Source organism: Zootoca vivipara, chromosome 2 (genome assembly GCF_963506605.1).
Source record: "Zootoca vivipara chromosome 2, rZooViv1.1, whole genome shotgun sequence".
Taxonomy (NCBI): domain Eukaryota; kingdom Metazoa; phylum Chordata; class Lepidosauria; order Squamata; family Lacertidae; genus Zootoca; species Zootoca vivipara.
Genome location: NC_083277.1, coordinates 3,037,463 through 3,059,661, shown reverse-complemented (window position 1 = coordinate 3,059,661; position 22,199 = coordinate 3,037,463). Strand labels below are relative to the sequence as shown.

Below are 22,199 nucleotides of genomic sequence, written 5' to 3'. Positions count from 1 at the left end.
CAGTGGAAGTGATGATATTCCAGCTGAACTATTTAAAATTTTAAAAGATGATGCTGTTAAGGTGCTACACCCAATATGCCAGCAAGTTTGGAAAACTCAGCAATGGCCAGAGGATTGGAGAAGATCAGTCTACATCCCAATTCCAAAGAAGGGCAGTGCCAAAGAATGCTCCAACTACCGCACAATTGCGCTCATTTCACACGCTAGCAAGGTTATGCTTAAAATTCTACAAGGCAGGCTTAGGCAGTATGTGGACCAAGAACTCCCAGAAGTGCAAGCTGGATTTCGAAAGGGCAGAGGAACCAGAGACCAGATAGCAAACATGCGCTGGATTATGGAGAAAGCTAGAGAGTTCCAGAAAAACGTCTACTTCTGCTTCATTGACTATGCAAAAGCCTTTGACTGTGTCGACCACAGCAAACTATGGCAAGTTCTTAAAGAAATGGGAGTGCCTGATCACCTCATCTGTCTCCTGAGAAATCTCTATGTGGGACAAGAAGCTACAGTTAGAACTGGATATGGAACAACTGATTGGTTCAAAATTGGGAAAGGAGTACGGCAAGGTTGTATATTGTCTCCCTGCTTATTTAACTTATATGCAGAATTCATCATGCGAAAGGCTGGACTAGATGAATCCCAAGCCGGAATTAAGATTGCCGGAAGAAATATCAACAACCTCAGATATGCAGATGACACAACCTTGATGGCAGAAAGTGAGGAGGAATTAAAGAACCTTTTAATGAGGGTGAAAGAGGAGAGCGCAAAATATGGTCTGAAGCTCAACATCAAAAAAAACAAGATCATGGCCACTGGTCCCATCACCTCCTGGCAAATAGAAGGGGAAGAAATGGAGGCAGTGAGAGATTTTATTTTCTTGGGCTCCTTGATCACTGCAGATGGTGACAGCAGTCACGAAATTAAAAGACGCCTGCTTCTTGGGAGAAAAGCAATGACAAACCTAGACAGCATCTTAAAAAGCAGAGACATCACCTTGCCGACAAAGGTCCGTATAGTTAAAGCTATGGTTTTCCCAGTAGTGATGTATGGAAGTGAGAGCTGGACCATAAAGAAGGCTGATCGCCGAAGAATTGATGCTTTTGAATTATGGTGCTGGAGGAGACTCTTGAGAGTCCCATGGACTGCTAGAAGATCAAACCTATCCATTCTTAAGGAAATCAGCCCTGAGTGCTCCCTGGAAGGACAGATCGTGAAGCTGAGGCTCCAATACTTTGGCCACCTCATGAGAAGAGAAGAATCCTTGGAAAAGACCCTGATGTTGGGAAAGATGGAGGGCACAAGGAGAAGAGGACGACAGAGGACAAGATGGTTGGACAGTGTTCTCGAAGCTACGAACATGAGTTTGACCAAACTACGGGAGGCAGTGCAAGACAGGAGTGCCTGGCGTGCTATGGTCCATGGGGTCACGAAGAGTCGGACACGACTAAACGACTAAACAACAACAACAACAACATATTCAAAGCATGCCTTGTCTGTGAGGGGTTGGACAAGGTGCAGGGAGAAGGAGAATCTGAGGATCCTGCCCCAGGAGGAGATTGAAAAAATTCAGTCCCAAGACAACTATGTCAATTACTACAGTGTCCAAGTCGTGGCTGAGGCCTTGAATGCTGCATATTCTTCCAGCTCAAAATGGATGTTGAGGGTGGGTGGTGGAAACAAGTTGGAACTTGAGAGGCTACAGCCATGGCAGGTACGTCTTTTGACTTCTGCAAACTTCCATTCATTGTCCCAGCTCTGGAATCATCAAGATGTGAACCTAGGAAGCTCATTATATTGTGTGATCCAGCTTGTTTTACATCCACTGGCAAAGACAGAGGAAGCCGCCTCACAATGAGTCAGACACAGCAGTGGTGCAGTTTATTTCCACAAATTTATAAGCCACCCTCCATTGCATCAATATGACCCCAGGGAAGTTTCCCTAAAAATGCAGTGAACAGTATATGTGAACAACTATTAAAATAATCCAATAGCATTGTGTTTGTTGTGAGAGAGGTTTGTAGAGAAAGATGTTGGGAAATTATCTTATAAATTTCACTCCCCTTTTCAAAGCTGCATTCCACAGGGCGGGTGCCACTACCAAGAAAGCCCTCTGCCTGGTTCCCTGTAACCTCACTTCTCACAAGGAGAGAACTGCCAGGAGGCCCTCAGAGCTGGATCTCAGTGTCCAGGGTGGATCGATGATGGGGGTGGAGACACCCTTCAGGTATTCAGGGCCAAAGCTGTTCAGGGTTTTAAAGGTCAGCACCAAACTTGGTCTTGCACTCAGAAATGTACTGGGAGCCACTGTAGGTTTAATTCAGAGGAGATCAGGATGCAGTGTAAGCAGGGCTGAATTATCCAACATGGTTTCATGTTCTCTCAATATTGGAGTTTTCTCTGTCATTGTAGCTTCATCCTTTCTTGAAAGAAGTCCATTTCTCTTCTAATACTTCAGCTGATGGACAGAACGTGGATGAGAATGGAGCATTAGCCATTGGATTTGATATCGTGAATTGGGTGATGTTTCCTAATAATTCTCGTGCTAGAGTGAAGATTGGGAGCATAGAGAGACAAACCTCCCCAGATCTAAAGTTCACCATAAACCCGGAAGCAATTGTATGGTCCAAGCTTTTTAACAAGGTAGGAAAATTATATGTGTCATTTTATTACCTGTGGCATGTGCTAAGCCAGGCATCCCCAAACTTCGGCCCTCAAGATGTTTTGGACTACAATTGCCATCTTCCCCAACCACTGGTCCTGTTAGCTAGGGATCATGGGAGTTGTAGGCCAAAACATCTGGAGGGCCACAGTTTGGGGATGCCTGTGCTAAGCTCTAGATACCTCCCTGGAGCTAAGTCCCATTGAGCTTAATGGAGCTCAATGGGTATTCATGAATAAGATTTCGCAGTGGGATAGGAGACTTTCCAAAGAGGTGCCCTCCAGAATTTTTGCAACTTCCACCTGCCCTAGCCAGCAATGGGTGAAGGTATCTGAGGGGCATCAGACTGGGTAAGGCTGGAGTATAGTAAGGTTTTCCACATCTGTTTGGTCAATCAAGACCAAACAGCGGACATTGGCTTATAGTAGTCCTTTTTTGTCCTTGACAGCCATCTGTCAGGAATGCTTTGATGGTGTTTCTTGCTTGGCAGGGGGTTGGACTGGCTGGCCCTTGTGGTCTCTTCCAACTCTATGATTCTAAGAGGGCAGTTAACTTGAGAGTGGCAGAAATCAGTCAGGCAGCCATTCCTTCTTTCAAAACTGTGTAATACAGTAGCAGATGTGATGGCAACAGCTTGAGGACTTGTTTTATTGCTGCTGTTCTTTTTAAGGTGGTTTATTTCATGCTCCTCTTTCTTGTTACCTGTTGTCCTAGTAGTGTAAATTAGTTACTTAAGTTGTTGTTTTTTGTATTTTTCATGCTGCCCTTTATAGAAAAGCGAGATTATCGGGGTTAAGGTAAAAGAGCAGAAACACCACAAGGGTTTCTCTGCCACGCTGGTCTGCAAAAACCAAAGGAAAATGTAATTGCTCCCAAATAGGGCCTTGAAGTAAATAACTCTTCTCTGGTATCCTTCCAAAATTCTATCCTCTGTGTCCAAAGGCACAAATGCACCTATCACTTTCTCCTTAATGCTCAATATTCTCTTTGTGCCTAGACAGTGCCTCGTTCAAGGTGCACAGAAAGTTGTCTCCCTGGATATTCCAGAAAAGTTCAGGAAGGGAAGCCGCCCTGCTGCTATGATTGCGCTCCTTGCTCAGAAGGAACAATCTCCACTCAGGAAGGTAGGAGAAAATGGCCTTCGATGGGAGGATGGGGTAATTTCTGGGCCAGGCTGAACATAATGTTTGTAATGGCACCCCATGAAGGGAATGTCATTCCCAGAGAGGGCTCACCTGTTGTTAGTCCGCAATGTCCTCCCAGCACCAGAAACTTTTATTTGCCTGCTAGCTCACACTTGGACAAGAAATCTGGATTTAATGGTAGCTGTTCTGCAGAACTCTGGTTTATGATTTTTATATTGGCGTTTTATCCTTTCTCATTTTGTCTTCTATTATATCACCCACCAGTCTAACTGACGCCCCATGTGATCTATCGCAATTGGTATACAAAGACATTCAAAGGTCACCTCCCTGTTGCAGGGAGTACATGGCAGTGAATCTGATACTGGGGGATATTTTGATGGTTGAGAGAAAAGTGCACAAGACAGACAGCCCTGGGTTCACCAAACCTGTGATCTCAGGAGGGTTATTGGTGAGCTACGGTGTCAGTCAGCACTAGGGCCAGTGAGAGGACCTGACTATTTCTCAGAGTTCTCCAGCAGTTCAGGAATGGAGATGGTGATACAAAATAATACTGCCCCCCCGTTCCTCAGAGGAATCATCAGATCCAAATGTAATATGTGATTTTTAAATTTTTTATTCTAGAGTCACTATATAATAAAATTAAGTTGGGCTTAATATACCTGCTTCTCAATACTGGAACATGACAAGAAGTTGCCTACAGTGGTACCTCTACTTACGAATGTTTCTACTTACAAATGGAGATCCATCCGCCATCTTGGATGCGGTTTAGATAGGATTTTTTCTACTTACGAATTTTTAGATAGGGTTGCTTCTACTTACGGATTTTTTCTCACAATGCATTCCTATAGGATCCAACTTACAATTTTTTTCGACTTACAAATGTGTGTTCGGAACACATTAAATTCGTAAGTAGAGGTACCACTGTATATACCAAGTCAACTCATTAAGCCAGCAAACCTACTTTTGTTTAATCCAGAAGTCCAGAATTTCCCCCCCTAACCTTTCCACTAGATCAGGCATCCCCAAATTTGGCCCTCCAGATGTTTTGGACTACAATTCCCATCATCCCTGACCACTGGTCCTGTTAGCTAGGGATCATGGGAGTTGTAGGCCAAAACATTTGGAGGGCCGCAGTTTGGGGATGCCTGCTCTAAATCTTAATTTCCCAAGCAAAAACCAGCAGCTGGGAGCTGCTGACAACTTGTCAACCACCTAATGCAGTAGTGATTTCAGCTGATTTCACCCTTCAGAAGGTGCTGAACACTGTTCCAAAAACTCTGGTGTTTCAGGGTCCAAAAAGCAGCCAAGCTGAAGCAGCCCACACTAGTCTTTGAACCTGTGGTTTCGGAAGGTTGAAATAAGTCTGCTCACCCCTCCTGGTGCAGCGGCATTGCGGGACAGCAGAGACTTCCCTGGAGCACCGACAAGAGAACTTGAACTTTGGTGCCCTTCCTGATAGGCGGTGAGGGCATAAGCCCCTGCTGCCTATCAGGAACCGGATCCTAGCCTGCACCCTGCTTTGGCAAATGGGGATGCAGGCTGGGACTTGGGCTGTGCCAGGGGGCGTCCCTCAGATCCACAATAACACCACTGAAAAAGAGAAGGGGTTTCTATGGGATGGAAACCACTTCTGCCCCCTTGACCAATTTCAATTTCAATTTATTATTTATACCCCGCCCATCTGGCCAGAACTCCCCTGCCACTCTGGGCGGCTTCCAACACACATTAAAATACATTAAAATATCCCAGATTAAAAACTTCCCTAAACAGGGCTGCCTTTAGGTATTTTCTAAATGTCAGGTAGTTGTTTATCTCTCTGACCTCTGACGGGAGGGCGTTCCACAGGGTGGGTGCCACTACCGAGAAGGCCCTCTGTCTGGTTCCCTGTAGCTTTGCTTCTCACAGAGAGGGAACCACCAGAAGGCCCTCGGCGCTAGATCTTTAGTGTCTGGGCAGAACGATGGGGGTGGAGACGCTCCTTCAGGTATACAGGACCAAGGCCATTTAGGGCTTTAAAGGTCAGCACCAACACTTTGAATTGTGCTCGGAAACATACTGGGAGCCAATGTAGATCTCTCAGGACCGGTGTTATGTGGTCCCGGCGGCCGCTCCCAGTCACCAGTCTGGCTGCCGCATTCTGGATTAATTTCAGTTTCCGGGTCACGTTCAAAGGTAGCCCCACGTAGAGCACGTTGCAGTAGTCCAAGCGGGAGATAACCAGGGCATGCACTACTCTGGTGAGACAGTCTGCGGGCAGGTAGGGTCTCAGCCAGTGTACCGGGTGGAGCTGGTAGACAGACCATTGCAATATGTTCATTAATTTATAGTTTTATGGTCAACTTTGAGTTATGAGGTGGTGAAACCTCAATAACGCAGACCAGGAGACTAATTTGGCAATAATGGCCGCCCAGCACACTTCTGAAGCGTCCTGCTTTTCGTCTCCCTTTAGCAGAGAGCACAACAGTAGCACAGCAGCTGGTCTCAAGTAAACCAGGACTGCGTTGGGCTCCTTATCTTTTAGCTACCGGTATATTTATTTACATTCCTGGGGATTGAGCTGACATGCTCTCTCCAGCCAGGAAACGAAACTAACTAACAGAACACAAAGCAATTAGGAAGAAGAGGAAGAGAACTCCCCCTTTCATAGAGAGACATTTATACAAGCTCATGCATTCCCAGCATTCTCAGTGACAGAACGTAATATCCTGTGTACACTTTAACTCCTTCATACCAACACAATATATAAGCTGATGGGGTGGGTGGTAGTGTACCTTACTTAAGGTGCCAACTGTTCTTTTGAAGCCTCTCTTTTACTCATGTGACAGCTACAGATATTGTGGCAACCTTAATAGAGACAGCTCTGAAGTATCTCACAAAGAAAGTGTTTCCAGCCACGCTGCACGAGATCTTTTGGGGGGACTAAGTCAGTGGACTGAGGCTTATCAAGCAGTGAATGTTTGCTCCTCTCCTTTCCAACACAACAGTGTTCTTTCCTGATCTCTCCCATAGGCGCACCTTTCCCCACAACTGGAACAGCATTCAGACCATTGTAGGTCTGTGCCTGATGTTAGGAGACTGAAGTGTGTTTTCCTCTCTGCAGATGCTGATGATTGCACCATGTGTCCAGAAGATCAGCATCCAAATGAGGATCGAGACCAATGTGTCCCCAAAGCAATAAATTTTCTGTCCTATGAAGAATGTTTGGGGAGCATCCTGGCTTCCTTTGCCCTCTTCTTATCCTTAACCACAGGTTTTGTGTTAGGAATCTTCATCAAATACAAGGAAACTCCCATAGTCAAAGCCAACAACCGGGACCTCTCCTACATCCTCCTCATCTCCCTCCTGCTCTCCTTTTTGTCCTCCTTCCTCTTCATTGGAAAGCCAAGAAAATTGACCTGCCTTTTGCGCCAAACAGCCTTCAGCATCATCTTCTCAGTTGCTGTCTCTTCCGTCTTGGCAAAAACCATCACTGTGGTGCTGGCCTTCCTGGCCACTAAGCCAGGGAGCAGGGTGAGAAGATGGCTGGGGAAGAGGTTGGCCAACTCCATTGTCATTTCCTGTTCCAGTGTACAAGTTCTCATCTGCATGATGTGGCTGGGGACATCTCCTCCTTTCCCTGACTCTGACAACTACTCCCAACCTGGGGAGATCATCCTGCAATGCAACGAAGGGTCTGTGGGCATGTTCTATGCTGCCCTCAGCTACATGGGCTTCCTGGCTGCCATCTGCTTCACGGTGGCTTTTCTAGCCAGGAAGCTGCCTGGGTCCTTCAATGAAGCCGAGCTGATCACCTTCAGCATGCTGGTCTTCTGCAGTGTTTGGGTGTCCTTTGTTCCCACCTACCTGAGCACCAAGGGGAAGGACATGGTAGCCGTGCAGGTCCTCTCTATGTTGGCCTCCAGTGCTGGGCTTCTGGGCTGCATCTTCGTTCCCAAGTGCTTCATTATTATACTAAGGCCTGATCTGAACATGAAGGAGCACCTGACAAGAAAAAGCTAAACAAGACATTTGATCACAGCTGGTTGTGGGGATAAAAAAAGAAATTTGAATCCTGGTGGTAAAGAGAAAGAAAAAGATCTGCTGGTAGATATCTGGATGATTTGCAGTAGACCTCTAAGAGTTTCTGACTCCCAATTCTTCAGCAATGGCAACTGTGGAGACCAGGAGACCCCATTATTTCTTTAAATCATTCCTTTACCAGGCTCTTGTATCTTGAGTTAAGCTGCTCAGTACTCATAGCTAAATTTCAAAATCTGCTTAAGATGTTGCAAACATAGCGGACTAAGTATAAAATTAATGTAGCTAAATTAGCAGAACGGTAACATGAAACCTGCTGCACCATGGAGGTAGGTAAAAGGTATGATGGGAATCTACAAAGTTGATACACATTTACCAAACAATAAAATAAATATTTTAGGCAAATGAGTCTTGAGGATATAAAGGGCTTCCTCCTGGGATTCTGGCGACTCATCTGAGTTAGGTCTCCCCTCAATAAGATACTGGCATTATTTTTTGTTTAATTTTTTTAATTAAATATTTTATTGAGTTACAAAAGTATATGCTGTCACGTCAGTGCCAGAGGAGAGAAAAACTTAAACATGTGGCAGAATTTCAAAAAAAAAAATAGACCAGAGGCAATTGTACTTCATCCAGCAGAGCTTTACTGGTACTGAAGGCAAATGGGACTCTCAGCACATGCTTGCTCACAATTAGCACTCCAGAGTCAAATTCTGCACATCCCTAATAGTACATTATCTCTTTCATTATACTTACTATTATGAGATATTTTCATTGGTTTAATACAGACGTCGGCAACGTTTTTCGGCCATGGGCCGCCGGAGCATTCACACGGACTATTGTCCGTGGGCCAGACACGGACCGCACATGCGCAGAAGCGATTTCTGGTGCCATGGTGCCCATGTCTGGAATAATAATAATAATAATAATAATAATAATAATAATTTATTATTTATTCCCCAGCCACTCTGGGCGGCTTCCAACAGAAAAATAAAACACAGTAATCTATTAAACATTAAAAGCCTCCCTAAACAGAAAGCTGGAAAGCTGGAAATGGCTTCTGCGCATGTCTGCAGCACCGGAAATCGTTTCTGCGGCTGCGCGGATGTGATTTACAGTGTCTGTGCAGGCACCGGCGTCATTTCCAGCGCCGCTTGGCAAGTTTAGTGCAGCAGGCAGGGGACTTGCTGAGCGGGCGGCTCGGTTCACGGGCGGCCCATGGGCCAGATAAATGGCCTTCGTGGGCCGCATCCAGCCCATTGGCTGGACGTTGCCGACCTATGCTTTAATACATATATATATGTACAACTTTTCATACAACCACCAGAATATCAAATACACTCCATGTATTTACAATTGATTTTTCCCTATATGAGTTTGCTGATATGAGGGACAAAGTGAACTCTATGGGAAAAACTTGGCACACTCCATACATCTAAATGGGTTCTCCCTTGTGAGAGTCTGTAGGAGACCAGGTGTGGTTGTCCACCAAAGATTTGCCGAGTAAGGGGCGGAGTCGTAAGCTGGACCCTCAGAGGGTGGGGATGTTTGAAGTGGTAGAGCCAATTAACTCTGTGTCATTCAAGCTTTGACTACCTGCGTCCCAGAAGACATACCCTGTCTTTCATAGGTTATTACTGTCTCCCGTGATTCCTATAATGGTAGAGGGGGAACCTGAATATGAGGTGTCACAACTGCTGGACTCTCGTTGGAGGGGGGGAGATTGCAGTATCTAATGTCTTGGAAGGGGTGAGGAAAATTCATGGGAGGACTCTGGGAACATACACGCCCCTAGGTTGCAGGTGGAGTTTCACCGCACGTACCCTAACAAACCCAAACCAAGAGGGTGGCAGAAAGAGTATGAGGCATGGGAAGAAGACGAAGAGAGTGAGGCAGATTGGGGATTGGAAGTAGAGGAAAACCCGCCAGGGGGAGGTTACTGGGAAGAGAGTGAGGGTGAATGGTGGGGAGGTTTTGGCAGCGCCCCTTGCAAGGAGAGGGAGCAGGGAGAGGTGGAGGAGGACCTTAGGCAGGTGTCATGAATGAGCCAGCCCCCAGGGAAGGTTTGCAGCCAGCTCCCAGTGAAGGAAGTAGCCAGGAAGAGAGAGGTTTAACTGCCAGACAAGATGAGCATAGCCTAGTGCCGACTCCCCCGCCCTTAGGAATGGCAGTTGGTAAGAGAATGACGGAGGGCAAGCCGGAGCCCTGCCAACGTTCTCGAGAAGTGCAAAATACCGCAAAGAGAGAAGGAAGCAGTTCATCAGGCGGGAAAGAGTGAAGAGACAGTCCCTCAGAGAATGAGGAACAGGAGGGAGCTGACCCTCTTAGTCCAAGGTCTCGACGAATGGGAGGGCTACTAGATAGGAGGCAGCTCCTCTAGACCAGGCTTCATCAAACTCAGCCCTCCATGTGTTTCTGGCCTCCAACTCCCATGATCCCTAGCTAGCAGGACCAGTGGTCAGGGATGATGGGAATTGTAGCCGAGTTTGAGGAAGCCTGCTCTAGACAGTCCAGAAGGATGTTATGCTTGAGGGTATCAAAGGCCACTGAGAGTTCCAGCAGAACTAGGAAACAGCTTTCACCTTTGTCCTTAGCCCACCAGAGATCATCAACGAACAAGGCAGTTTCAGTCCCATGATGTGGCCTGAATCCTGATTGGAAGGTATCCAAAATCTTCCAGGCGTGCTTGGAGTTGTTCAGCAGCCACATGCTCAATCACCTTGCCCAAGAATAGAAGATCTGAGACTGGGCGATAGTTGTCCATATTGGCCGCATCTAAAGATGGTTTTTTAATAAGCGGTTTAATGACTGTCTATTTCGGTGGGTCTGGGAAGGCTCCCTCACAGAGGCAAGCATTCACCACTCTGCAGAGCCCATCTCCCAGCCCTTCCCGGCTTGCTTTTATTAGCCAGGATGGGCAAGGGTCAAGGAGACAGGTGGTTGGTTTCACATGTCCAAGCAGCCTGTCCACATCCTCAGAGGTAACAGATTGGAATGAATTCCATGCAACTCAACTAGACAGGAACCCTAGCACTCTACCTCCCCAGCCCTGATCCCATGGTGGAGTCTACCTCCGTCCGAATTTGAGCGCTTCATCTGCAAAAAACTTTGCAAAATCGTTGCAGAAGATCTTGGGGTCTTTACCAGGCCCCAATGGCAAAGGTGGTTCTGTTAAATTGCAAACCACCTGAAAGAGTCTCCTGCTGCTATTTTCTGCAGATGCAATAGAGGCGGTGAAGAAAGTCCTCTTTGCCATCGCTATCGCCACTTGGTAGGCTCAATGTTGAGCTCTAACCCTTGCCCGATTCAATTAAAAATGTGTTTTCCACCACCAGCACTAGCCGTCTCAGTGATTGTTTTATCACCCTCAGCTACGGGGAAAACCACGGGGCTGTGGGCAGTCCAACTGTGGGCAGCTTGCAGCTCCTGCTGTGGCTGCTTCATGTCATGGGCAAATGCTCAATGCTGGCAGAGGGAGGAGCAGCTCCAGATGAACTCTGCTTTCAGCCTCCTATACTTCCTGCTCTTTCTATGGATTTCTGAAAGATGGGCCAATTACGTGGGCAGAGAGATCCCTCTCTCCGCAGGGAAACGGCACTCCTGAAACCACTGGCCACGCCCACATATTGGTTGTTCCCCTCAGCACCTCCTTTAGTCTGGCTGCCACCAGGGATTTTATCCACTTTGTCCTAAATGTAGCCATGAATGAGTAGGTATCGTAAAAACAATGAATTTATAAAATATAAACAACGTAGAACGGGTTAAAAATTACTTTATGCACATATGGCAATGGTTTCAGTCTTTCTGTGTTTTCATTGTTTCCTTATTGCAATTATTTTTAAAATGGACTTTATGCTGCTGTTCTTACAAGAGGGAGGTGGACTAGAAGACCCTTGGAGTCCCATTCAACTCTACAGTTACAGGGTTTCAGAGCCTATCCTGCTTCCTAAACACCACTGTTATGTTCTACTTTTCACAACTCTCCATTCCTAACTCTGTCTGCCAAAGATCAAATATCAACGGACTCTCAGCACATGTTCACTGACAATGAGCACTCCGGGGTCACATTCTGCACATCCCTAATAGTACATTGTATATTTCATTAAACTTACTATTATGAGACATTACCTTCATTGCTTTAATACATATATGCACAACATTCCATACAAACACCAGAACACCAAATACACTCCATACATTTACAATTGATTTTTCCCTATACGAGTTTGTTGACATGAGGGACAAAGTGGAAACACTTGGTACAATCCATACATCTAAATGAGTTCTCCCCTGGGAGAGTCCGTAGGTGTTTATTAAGAACTCCGTTATAACTGAAGCTCTTCCCACACTCCATTCATTTAAATGGTTTCTCACCCACGTGAGTTCGCTGATGTACTGTAAGTTTTCCATTTTCACTGAAATTCTTTCCACACTTCGAACATTTAAAGGGTTTATCCCGTGTGAGTTTGTAGATGTCTTATAAGACCTCCACTGTGACTGAAGCACTTCCCACAATCCGTACATATAAATGGTTTCTCACCCGTGTGAGTTCGTTGATGTACGGTAAGATTTCCGCTTTCACTAAAGCATTTCCCACAATCCATACATCTAAATGGCTTCTCCCCTGTATGGGTTCGTTGATGTAGAGTAAGGCGTCCCTTCCGACTGAAGCTCTGCCCACACTCCATACATTTAAAGGGTTTCTCCCCTGTGTGAATTCGTAGATGTGTTGTAAGAGTTCTATTCCGACTGAAGCTCTGCCCACACTCCATACATTTATATGGTTTCTCCCCTGTGTGAATTCGTAGGTGTGTTGTGAGAGTTCCATTCTGACTGAAGCTCTGCCCACACTCAATACATTTAAGTGGTTTTTCCCCTGTATGAGTTCGTTGATGTATAGTAAGTTTTCCATTTTCACGGAAACTCTTTCCACACTCCATACATTTAAATGGTTTCTCGCCTGTGTGAGTTCGTTGATGTGCCGTAAGATTTCCGCTTTCACTGAAGCACTTCCCACACTCCATACATCTAAATGGTTTCTCCCCTGTGTGAGTTCGTTGATGTGCGGTAAGATTTCCATTTTTGCTGAAGCTCTTTCCACACTCCATACATTTAAAGGGTTTCTCCTCTGTGTTAGTTTGTTGACGTGTGCTAAGGTGTTCACTCACACTTAAGTACTTTACAGATGGCTCCTCAAAAATCTGACTGCCTTCTCCATCACCTGGTTTAAAGTTGGGGGTAAGAAAATATTGTTAGGATTTCAAGGAACAGAACAAGAGAACTTAACTCGCAGCAAGACCAATCAGCACCTTCTCTTATTTCAACACCTGCAACAATCTCCCCTCTCCTATGTAGCATATTTTTTGGAAAGGAAAACATCCCAGAAAATACAGTGGTACCTAGGGTTACAAACATAATTCATTCCGGAGGGCCGTTCTTAACCTGAAACCGTTCATAACCTGAGGCATGATTTCACTAATGGGATCTCCCACTACCACCACACTGCCGGCGCACGATTTCTGTTCTCACCCTGGGGCAAAGTTCTCAACCCAAGGTACGACTTCCGGGTTAGTGGAGTTTGTAACCCGAAGTGTTTGTACTACTGTAGTCCCTTAGCGCAGGAGACACATGTTGCAAGTCAACCCAGCAGAGTATTGGGAAACAAAACATTTGTTGAAGGGTTTATAACAGGCATCCCCAAACTTCGGCCCTCCAGATGTTTTGGACTACAATTCCCATCTTCCCCAACCACTGGTCCTGTTAGCTAGGGATCATGGGAGTTGTAGGCCAAAAGATCTGGAGGGCCGCAGTTTGGGGATGCCTGGTTTATAACCTGTGAAAAACTAAAAAGAGTAATGTGGTAGTGCATATAGAACACGGTTTTCAGCCCTAACAATAATTTAAAGAGGACCAAGAAAGAATTATCAGGGTAGAGGCAATTGTTGAAGGAGAAAAAAATGGTCTTGGTGAGAGTCTTTGCACTATACGAGAATAAATGGAGATACAAACACCCACTAGAAAGACAATGGATATTTTATTCCAACGCTAATAATTCTTCTGGAAAAATAATTCAATATGCATAACAAAAGAACTAAGATTTAAGACCCCAAAAAGTAGAAATTCTACCGAGGAATATTTCTGATCACAACTCAATTCTATTGAGGATGAACTGGTAAAACCAGCTATGATTCACTGGGCAAGAGATATAGACCATAATATAGAGATTAGGAAAAATGTGGAAGAGATTTAAAATTTACAGCATGTTGCTCACTGAAGGAGAATTTTATGAAAATGATATATATGTGGTATCTGACACTGAGTAAATTAGCTAAGATGTACAAAACTGAATCAGATATTTTCTGGAAATGAAAGGGAAAAGTAGGTACTTTTTATCATCTGTGGTCAACATGCAAAAAGGTTAAGAACTTATGGGGAGTGATATTTAATGAGCTGGAAAAAATGTTTAAGATAACCATTGTTAAAACCCCAGAAGCTTTTCTTTTAGGTATAATAGATGCAAGTATATCTAGGGATCATAGATCTCTTTTTATATGCAACTACAGCAGCAGGTATGGCGTATGATCAGAGGTGGATGGAGGATGCCAACAAAGGAGGAATCCTATATAATAATGTCCATGTTGTCCCTGCGTCCAGATGTCCCGTGTGTCCCTGGGGTACTGCGCATGTGCCCCAGGGATACAGGGATTGGACGGAGGGACAACCAGGGACACAGGGATTGGACCCGTGCTCTCGGGACACAGGGAACAGCCAACTGCCGCTCCGCCAACCGCCGCTCCGAAGCCCAGTCTCATGCTGGAGGTGCGCGGTGAGGCGGCGGGGGAGAGAAGCGCTCCCCCCCCGGCAGCCTTGCCGCACACCTCCGGCATGGGACGGCGCTTCCTCGGGGAACCCGAGGAAGCCGAAGCGGCAGCGGGCGCGGAGGGAGGCCCGCTTTGGCTTGGCAGCGGCGGGAAGAAGGGGAGGAATTCCTCCCCTTTTTCCCGCCGCCGCCAAGCCAGTCCCGGAGCCGAATTGCGGCGCGGCGGGGTTTTTCGCCGTTTGCCTCCCCCTCGAGGGAAGGCAAACGGCGAAAAGCCCCCGCTGCGGACTGGCTTGGCGGTGGCGGGAAGACCCGCCACCGCCAAGCCAGTCCCGGAGCCGAATTGCGGCGCGGCGGGGTTTTTCGCCGTTTGCCACCCCCAGGGGAAGGCAAACGGCGAAAAGCCCCCGCTGCGGACTGGCTTGGCGGTGGCGGGAACATCCCGCCACCGCCAAGCCAGTCCCGGAGCCGAATTGCGGCGCGGCGGGGTTTTTCGCTGTTTGCCTCCCCCAGGGGAAGGCAAACGGCGAAAACCCCCCGCTGCGGACTGGCTTGGCGGTGGCGGGAAGACCCGCCACCGCCAAGCCAGTCCCGGAGCCGATTTGCGGCGCGGCGGGGTTTTTCGCCGTTTGCCTCCCCCAGGGGAAGGCAAACGGCGAAAAACCCCCACTGCGGACTGGCTTGGCGGTGGCGGGAAGACCCGCCACCGCCAAGCCAGTCCCGGAGCCGAATTGCGGCGCGGCGAGGTTTTTCGCCGTTTGCCTCCCCCAGGGGAAGGCAAACGGCGAAAAGCCCCCGCTGCGGACTGGCTTGGCGGTGGCGGGAAGACCCGCCACCGCCAAGCCAGTCCCGGAGCCGAATTGCGGCGCGGCGGGGTTTTTCGCCGTTTGCCTCCCCCTCAGGGGAAGGCAAACGGCGAAAAGCCCCCGCTGCGAACTGGCTTGGTGGTGGCGGGAAGACCCGCCACCGCCAAGCCAGTCCCGGCAGGCCGCTTCCTCTAGCGCCCGTTTTTAAACGGGCTAAAATCCACTAGTGGCAGATAAATTAATAGAATATATAGAAATGGGAAGATTGACAAATTGAATAAGAGATCAAGATAAAAAAGTATTTGAAGAAGATTGGAAATGCCGGTAATCTGCAAGACTGATTGCTTCAACAAATGGCAAAAAGATATTTCTAAACATATCTGGCAAGGGGGAAAATGAGAATAAAATATAAAATACTGATAGACATGAAAGGTAGAGGAGGTTTCTCTCTGCCTGATATAAGATTATATTATGAAGCATCTTGTCTGTGCTGGTTGAAGGAATGGTTGCTAAGCTGAGGTGGGCACCTATGGCCTTCCAGATGTGGTTGATCTTAAACTATTATCAACCCAAGCAAGAACATCCAATGGTCAGGATGATAAGTTGCAGGGCAGCAGCATCTGGAGGGACACACTTTCTGGACTGATGATGTTATATTAAACTAGTGGTTTTCAGCCCGTTTAATAACGGGCGCTAGAATCCTGGGGTTCGGAGAAGCGCTTGAGCAGCGCTTCTCCGAACCCTGGGACCTGTCCTTGCTGTCGGTGGCAGGGGGACAGGAACAGAGGAGGAGAAAGCGCTGCTTTCTCCTCCTCCGTTCCTCTCCCGCAGCCGCCGACAGCAAGGAGACATCCCAGGGTTCGGAGAAGCGCTTGCGCAGCGCTTCTCCGAACCCTGGGACCTGTCATTGCTGTCGGCAGCAAGGGGACAGGAACGGAGGAGGAGAAAGCGCTGCTTTCTCCTCCTCCGTTCCTCTCCCGCAGCCGCCGACAGCAAGGAGACCTCCCAGGGTTCGGAGAAGCGCTTGCGCAGCGCTTCTCCGAACCCTGGGACCTGTCATTGCTGTCGGCGGCAGGGGGACAGGAACGGAGGAGGAGAAAGCGCTGCTTTCTCCTCCTCCGTTCCTCTCCCGCAGCCGCCGACAGCAAGACCTCCTCCCAGGGTTCGGAGAAGCGCTTGCGCAGCGCTTCTCCGAACCCTGGGACCTGTCATTGCTGTCGGCGGCAGGGGGACAGGAACGGAGGAGGAGAAAGCGCTGCTTTCTCCTCCTCCGTTCCTCTCCCGCAGCCGCCGACAGCAAGACCTCCTCCCAGGGTTCGGAGAAGCACTTGCGCTCTGGGACCTGTCAATGCTGTGCGCGCGTCCTTCCTGTCGGCGGCTGGGGGAGAGGAAGGAAGGAGAAAGCGCTCCTCCGTTCCTGTCCCCCTGCCGCCGACAGCAATGACAGGTCCCAGGGTTCGGAGAAGCTCTGCGCAAGCGCTTCTCCGAACCCTGGGAGGTCTCCTTGCTGTCGGCGGCTGCGGGAGAGGAACGGAGGAGGAGAAAGCAGCGCTTTCTCCTCCTCCGTTCCTGTCCCCCTGCCGCCGACAGCAATGACAGGTCCCAGGGTTCGGAGAAGCTCTGCGCAAGCGCTTCTCCGAACCCTGGGAGGTCTCCTTGCTGTCGGCGGCTGCGGGAGAGGAACGGAGGAGGAGAAAGCAGCGCTTTCTCCTCCTCCGTTCCTCTCCCGCAGCCGCCGACAGCAAGGAGACCTCCCAGGGTTCGGAGAAGCGCTTGCGCAGAGCTTCTCCGAACCCTGGGACCTGTCATTGCTGTCGGCGGCAGGGGGACAGGAACGGAGGAGGAGAAAGCGCTGCTTTCTCCTCCTCCGTTCCTCTCCCGCAGCCGCCGACAGCAAGACCTCCTCCCAGGGTTCGGAGAAGCGCTTGCGCAGCGCTTCTCCGAACCCTGGGACCCGTCCTTGCTGTCGGCGGCAGGGGGACAGGAACGGAGGAGCGCTTTCTCCTTCCTTCCTCTCCCCCAGCCGCCGACAGGAAGGACGCGCGCACTCTCCCCCCCCCCCGCCTCCTCCAACCGCCGCTCCTCACGGGCCAGGGAGGGTTGTGAGGAGGCCTTCGCCGGCCTCCACCCTCGCTTCCCTGACGTGCCCTGCAGTGAGGCGTTGTCCGGCGGGAGCGGCGGTTGGAGGAGGCAGAGGGGGGGAGAGTGCGCGCGGGCAGTCTCTGCTGTCCAATCCCTGTGTATCTGGGGTACATGCGCAGTACCTCAGGGACACACGGGACAACTGGACGCAGGGACATCTTGGACATTATTATATAGGATTAGAAGTGCAGCAATAATCATAGAGCAAAGCAGGATTCCTCCCGCCCTCCCCTTCATCTTGAATCTAGCCAAATCACATTTCTTTCAGCAAGGAATGCAACAAATGGGTTGTCTTGAGGTTTTATTTTAATTCTGTATTTTGTGTTTTAACATTGTGATTTTATCCTGTGAACCGCTGGGAGACCTGCGGGTATAGGGCGGTATACAAATTTAATAATAATAATAATAATAGCACAAATAAAATATCATCCTTCTTCACACAGCACACAGGGGGCAATGATGGCCCAAATACATGGAGGAGAGGTCTATTGCCGGCCACTCGCCGTGATGGCTCTGCAATGCCAGCACAGTCAGAAGCAGCAATGTTTCGAAATACCAGTTGCTGGAAACTACATGAGGCAAGAGTGCTCTTGTGTTCAAATCCTGCTTGCTGGTTTCCCACAGACATCTGCCTTTGCCACTGTGAGAACAGAATGCTGGACTAGATTGGCCACTGGTCAAATCCAGCAGGCTATTCCTATGTTGTTCCTTCACGGCATGAATAAATGACAGAAAGAGCAGGTTCACACCTTCGACGTTTATCAGTCAAGAGGGGTAAAAATGCATCCTCACCTAGAGAGGCCACCATCTCATAATTCTCCTCCATGACTTCCTTGTGCAGAGCTCTTTGGCCTGGATCCAGCAGAGCCCACTCCTCCTCCGTGAAAAACACAGCCACCTCCTCAAAGGTCAAGAGGGCCTGGAAGAAGAAGAGGAAGAAGAAAACAGAGCTTCTCTTAGATCCCCATCATCCCCACTCAACCCAGAGGGAAGCTGGGTTGTCCCATCTGTGCCTCTTCCCTCCTCCCGTTGCTCTTTCGCTACCTGAGGAAGCTGCCTGGCTCCTCTTTCCACTCCACCTTTAAGAAGAGATGGTCCAAAAGGTGGTGCCTCTGAGGCCACTGCGCTGCCTGTAGGCAATTCGGAGGAGGCGTAAAGTTGGCCACTTCTGGGACTGTCCCAGCTGTACTTCAAAGCAATGAGCTGCACTTTTATCTTCCCAACTCTGCGAGGTAGGACAGGGTGAAATATAAGCAGGGGGTCAAAACTGACCCCTCACGAGCACAGAATTCAACCGTTGCCGCAGGGCAAGCGGGGGGGGGGAGCGGTTGAGAGCGCTCTCGCCTACACTGTGACTCTGTGGGACGAAACCTTGAGCTGCCTACTGTCAGCAGGAGATTCTCAACTAAAAATATTCAAGCTGAAATAAAAGGGTAAGAAGAACTCTGCATCTTCTATCATTTTGATCGAAGAAATAAATAAAATCAGATTAGATTTAATTAGACTGAATTTGGCGATACACGAAGGGTTAAAAAAGGAGGTCCACAAACACAAATGAGACTTTAAGGAACAGTTTGCAACATGGATGCAGACATGGATTAAATGCTTGCATAAAGCAACAATAATTAAATGCTTGCATAAAGCAACAATAAGTCAGCAGACATGGATTAAATGCTTACATAAAGCAACAATAAAGATAATTTTAAAAGGGGAAATAGTCTGTAAGCATAGATGTGTAATGTATAAAGCAGTCTGAATGTTTAAAATATCTGTGCAGTATCCCACAAGTTTAATTGTTTAGTAGTTGGGAAATTGTGTAAAGATGGAATGTAAGATGATTCGGTTTGTTTAACTGGAAGAGGGGGTGGAGGGAAGTCCGGGGATTGGGGGGGGGGAGAATGTCTTTTTCTTTGTTTGTTATTTTTTAATGTTAATGAGAAATGTGTGGGGTAATCTGGTAGTGATACAATGTGGCATATCCGCCCCACTGAGGAAGGGGCTTCAGCAGCAGATTTCGGAGGGGGGCAGATCAGGGTCCTGGAGGAGCTCACCCCTCCCCAGACACAGGAGGCAGAGCCTGGGGGGAGCCATGGGGGGCAGGAGGGCGGGCAGCAGTGAGAAGGGAGATGGAGGCTGTTAAAGAGAGAGGAGCATCACTAGGTGGAATGGGGCTGCCACCCCTTTGAATGGAGTAGGGGCCCTTTATATGTCCAGCTGTCCTTTGACAACAACAAATTGTTGCTCTTTTTTGTTGTTGGATATATGCTATATGGTGATTTATGGACCTAATAGATATCTAAAGCCATTTGCACTTGTTGCCATGCAACCAGTCCATGCAGAATGTAGGCACCCTATATATAGAAATGAGCAAACCAGTGATATTTTAGGCAGCAGGTGAGCAGGTGGGGCCATGACTTACATCATAGGAGCCTGTTGTTGTTGTTTAGTCGTTTAATCGTGTCCGACTCTTCGTGACCCCATGGACCAGAGCACGCCAGGCACTCCTGTCAAAACACTGTTGCTGTATGCAGTTTTTATTTTATTTTTATCTTTTATTTTTTAAATGTACATCCAGGTTTTTTTTCTTTAGATTTTTTTTTGGGGGGGGCAAGAGAGCGGGGCACTAAGCTACAGCTTGTTTAACTTATAGGTAAATCCGGCACTGAGGGTGGGGCTGCAAATCCCGTTGTACTTAGGGTGCACTGGGGGGGGGGAGAGAGAGACCCTTTTCTGGTCCATCTCAAGTGTCTTCTCCCCCCTGCCCCCACCATGGGAAGCTGGTTTGATCTCTGCGCTTCGAAAAGGATCTTGCAATGCAAACCCTGTGGGGGGGGGAGGGCCCCACTTTGCAACAGGATGGCCTTTACCACCACCCCCACACACACACACACACTTATCCCTTCCCTGCTTTCCTTTCTCCTCCCCCCATCCTCCCGCCTCCTTTCCCAGCTGCCCTGTTTGTAAATTCAGGGAGAGGGAAAGCAAATCCTTCTCCCACCCCCGTCCCCAAATAACCCCCAAATACTGTATGCGGCACCTCTTTCTCCTCTTCTCCAACTCCGCTTCTCTTCCGGGAATGAGGATGGAGACCCCGCCCCTCCAGATTGCCTCCCTACCCAATAAAAACTTACTGCCTCTCTAGGAAGCGGAGCTCATTGACCCAGAGGGAGGGGGAGGGGCAGGAGATCCGCCTCCCCCCTCCCTGCAAACAGAAATGCCGGCAGGCTCTATATGCCCGTTTATTTAATGAGAAATTCGTAGAATCATAGAATCAGAAGAGACCACAAGGGCCATCCAGTCCAACCCCCTGCCAAGCAGGAAACACCATCAAAAGCATTCTTGACATATGCCTGTCAAGCCTCATGGGTTCAATTCTTGCAAGCAGGGATGAAAGACGACACCCTCGCTGAGAGGTTGAGAAGAATTAACAGGGACATGTTTCCCTTGTCTCTCTGGGTGACCAAAACAGTTTCTGTGTCAAAACTGTGCCTAAACCCCAATTGAAATGGATCCAGAAAATCAGTTTCTTCCAAAAGCGCCTGGATCTGGTCCGCAACCATTCGCTCCAGAACCTTGCCCAGGAAAGGGAGATTAGCAACTGGGCAGTAGTTTGTTAGGTTTTGAATCTAGGGAAAGTTTCTTAACCACTGCTTCCTTCATACAGGCAGGTACCACCCCCTATCGTAAAGAGGCATTGATCACCTCCCTGGCCCAGCCAGCTGTTTAAACCCTGCTGGTTTTCATCAGCCAAGAGGGACAAGGGTCTAGAGCGCAAGTAGAATCATAGAGTTGGAAGAGACCACAAGGGCCATCCAGTCCAACCCCCTGCCAAGCAGGAAACATCATCAAAGCATTCTTGACATATGCCTGTCAAGCCTCTGCTTAAAGACCTCCAAAGAAGGAGACTCCACCACACTCCTTGGTAGCAAATGCCACTGCTGAACAGCTCTTACTGTCAGGAAGTTCTTCCTAATGTTTAGGTGGAATCTTCTTTCTTGCAGTAGTCGCCCTGACTGATCCAATCACCTTGTCCACATCCTTGAGCCTTACCAACTGAAACTCATCCAACACAAGCAAGCGATCTTATCCTCAAAATGCTTTGCAGACAAGTCACAGCAAGCTACCATTGGTTCTTCCACTGCTTTGGGGCCAGCCTGTAAAAGGTCCCATACAACCCGGAAAAGCTCTGCAATATGTCAAATGAGGATGCAATGGAGGCAGCAAAGACCACTACAGGTAGGCTCGATAGTGAGCCCTTACCAGTGTTCCATTCAGTTGCATTCATTCGGATCTTTCCTCCACTTGCATTCGAGCCGTCTACTCCCAGCTACTTTCTTTGCCCTAAACTCTGGAGTATACCGGGGACCAATCAGGCTCCACAACATGGAGGGGCGATCATGTCAATAGACTGAGGCATTCCGGTGTTCCACAGGCTGGCCAGAGCTTTGAAAGGGGCTCTAGTAATATCAGCCGTAAACACACACACCCCCAAGAGCCGTTTGGAATCCCCCTGGATCCATCAGCCTCTGAAGGCGGCGCTTCCTAATAGGTCCCCCGCCTCTGCGGAGGGGGAAAGGTGTGGACATCCTAAATCTCAACAGGAAGTAATCAGA

At 48.4% G+C, this 22,199-nt stretch overlaps 1 protein-coding gene and 1 pseudogene across 1 annotated transcript; one reads left to right on the top strand and one right to left on the bottom strand.

The window, feature by feature from the left end:
* Positions 1-6,822: 6,822 nt before the first annotated feature.
* On the top strand, positions 6,823-8,175 carry LOC118081282 (vomeronasal type-2 receptor 26-like). The gene has a single exon (XM_035107712.2). The coding sequence runs from the start codon at positions 6,919-6,921 to the stop codon at positions 7,798-7,800; it is 882 nt and encodes a 293-aa protein (XP_034963603.2). The 5' UTR covers positions 6,823-6,918; the 3' UTR covers positions 7,801-8,175.
* A 1,923-nt stretch (positions 8,176-10,098) lies between these two features.
* On the bottom strand, positions 10,099-20,467 carry LOC118081356 (zinc finger protein 239-like; annotated as a pseudogene).
* Positions 20,468-22,199: the final 1,732 nt, after the last annotated feature.

Excerpts from the sequence above, each read along its gene's own strand:
- LOC118081282 (XM_035107712.2), top strand. The coding sequence starts at position 6,919 with ATGTGTCCAGAAGATCAGCATCCAAATGAGGATCGAGACCAATGTGTC.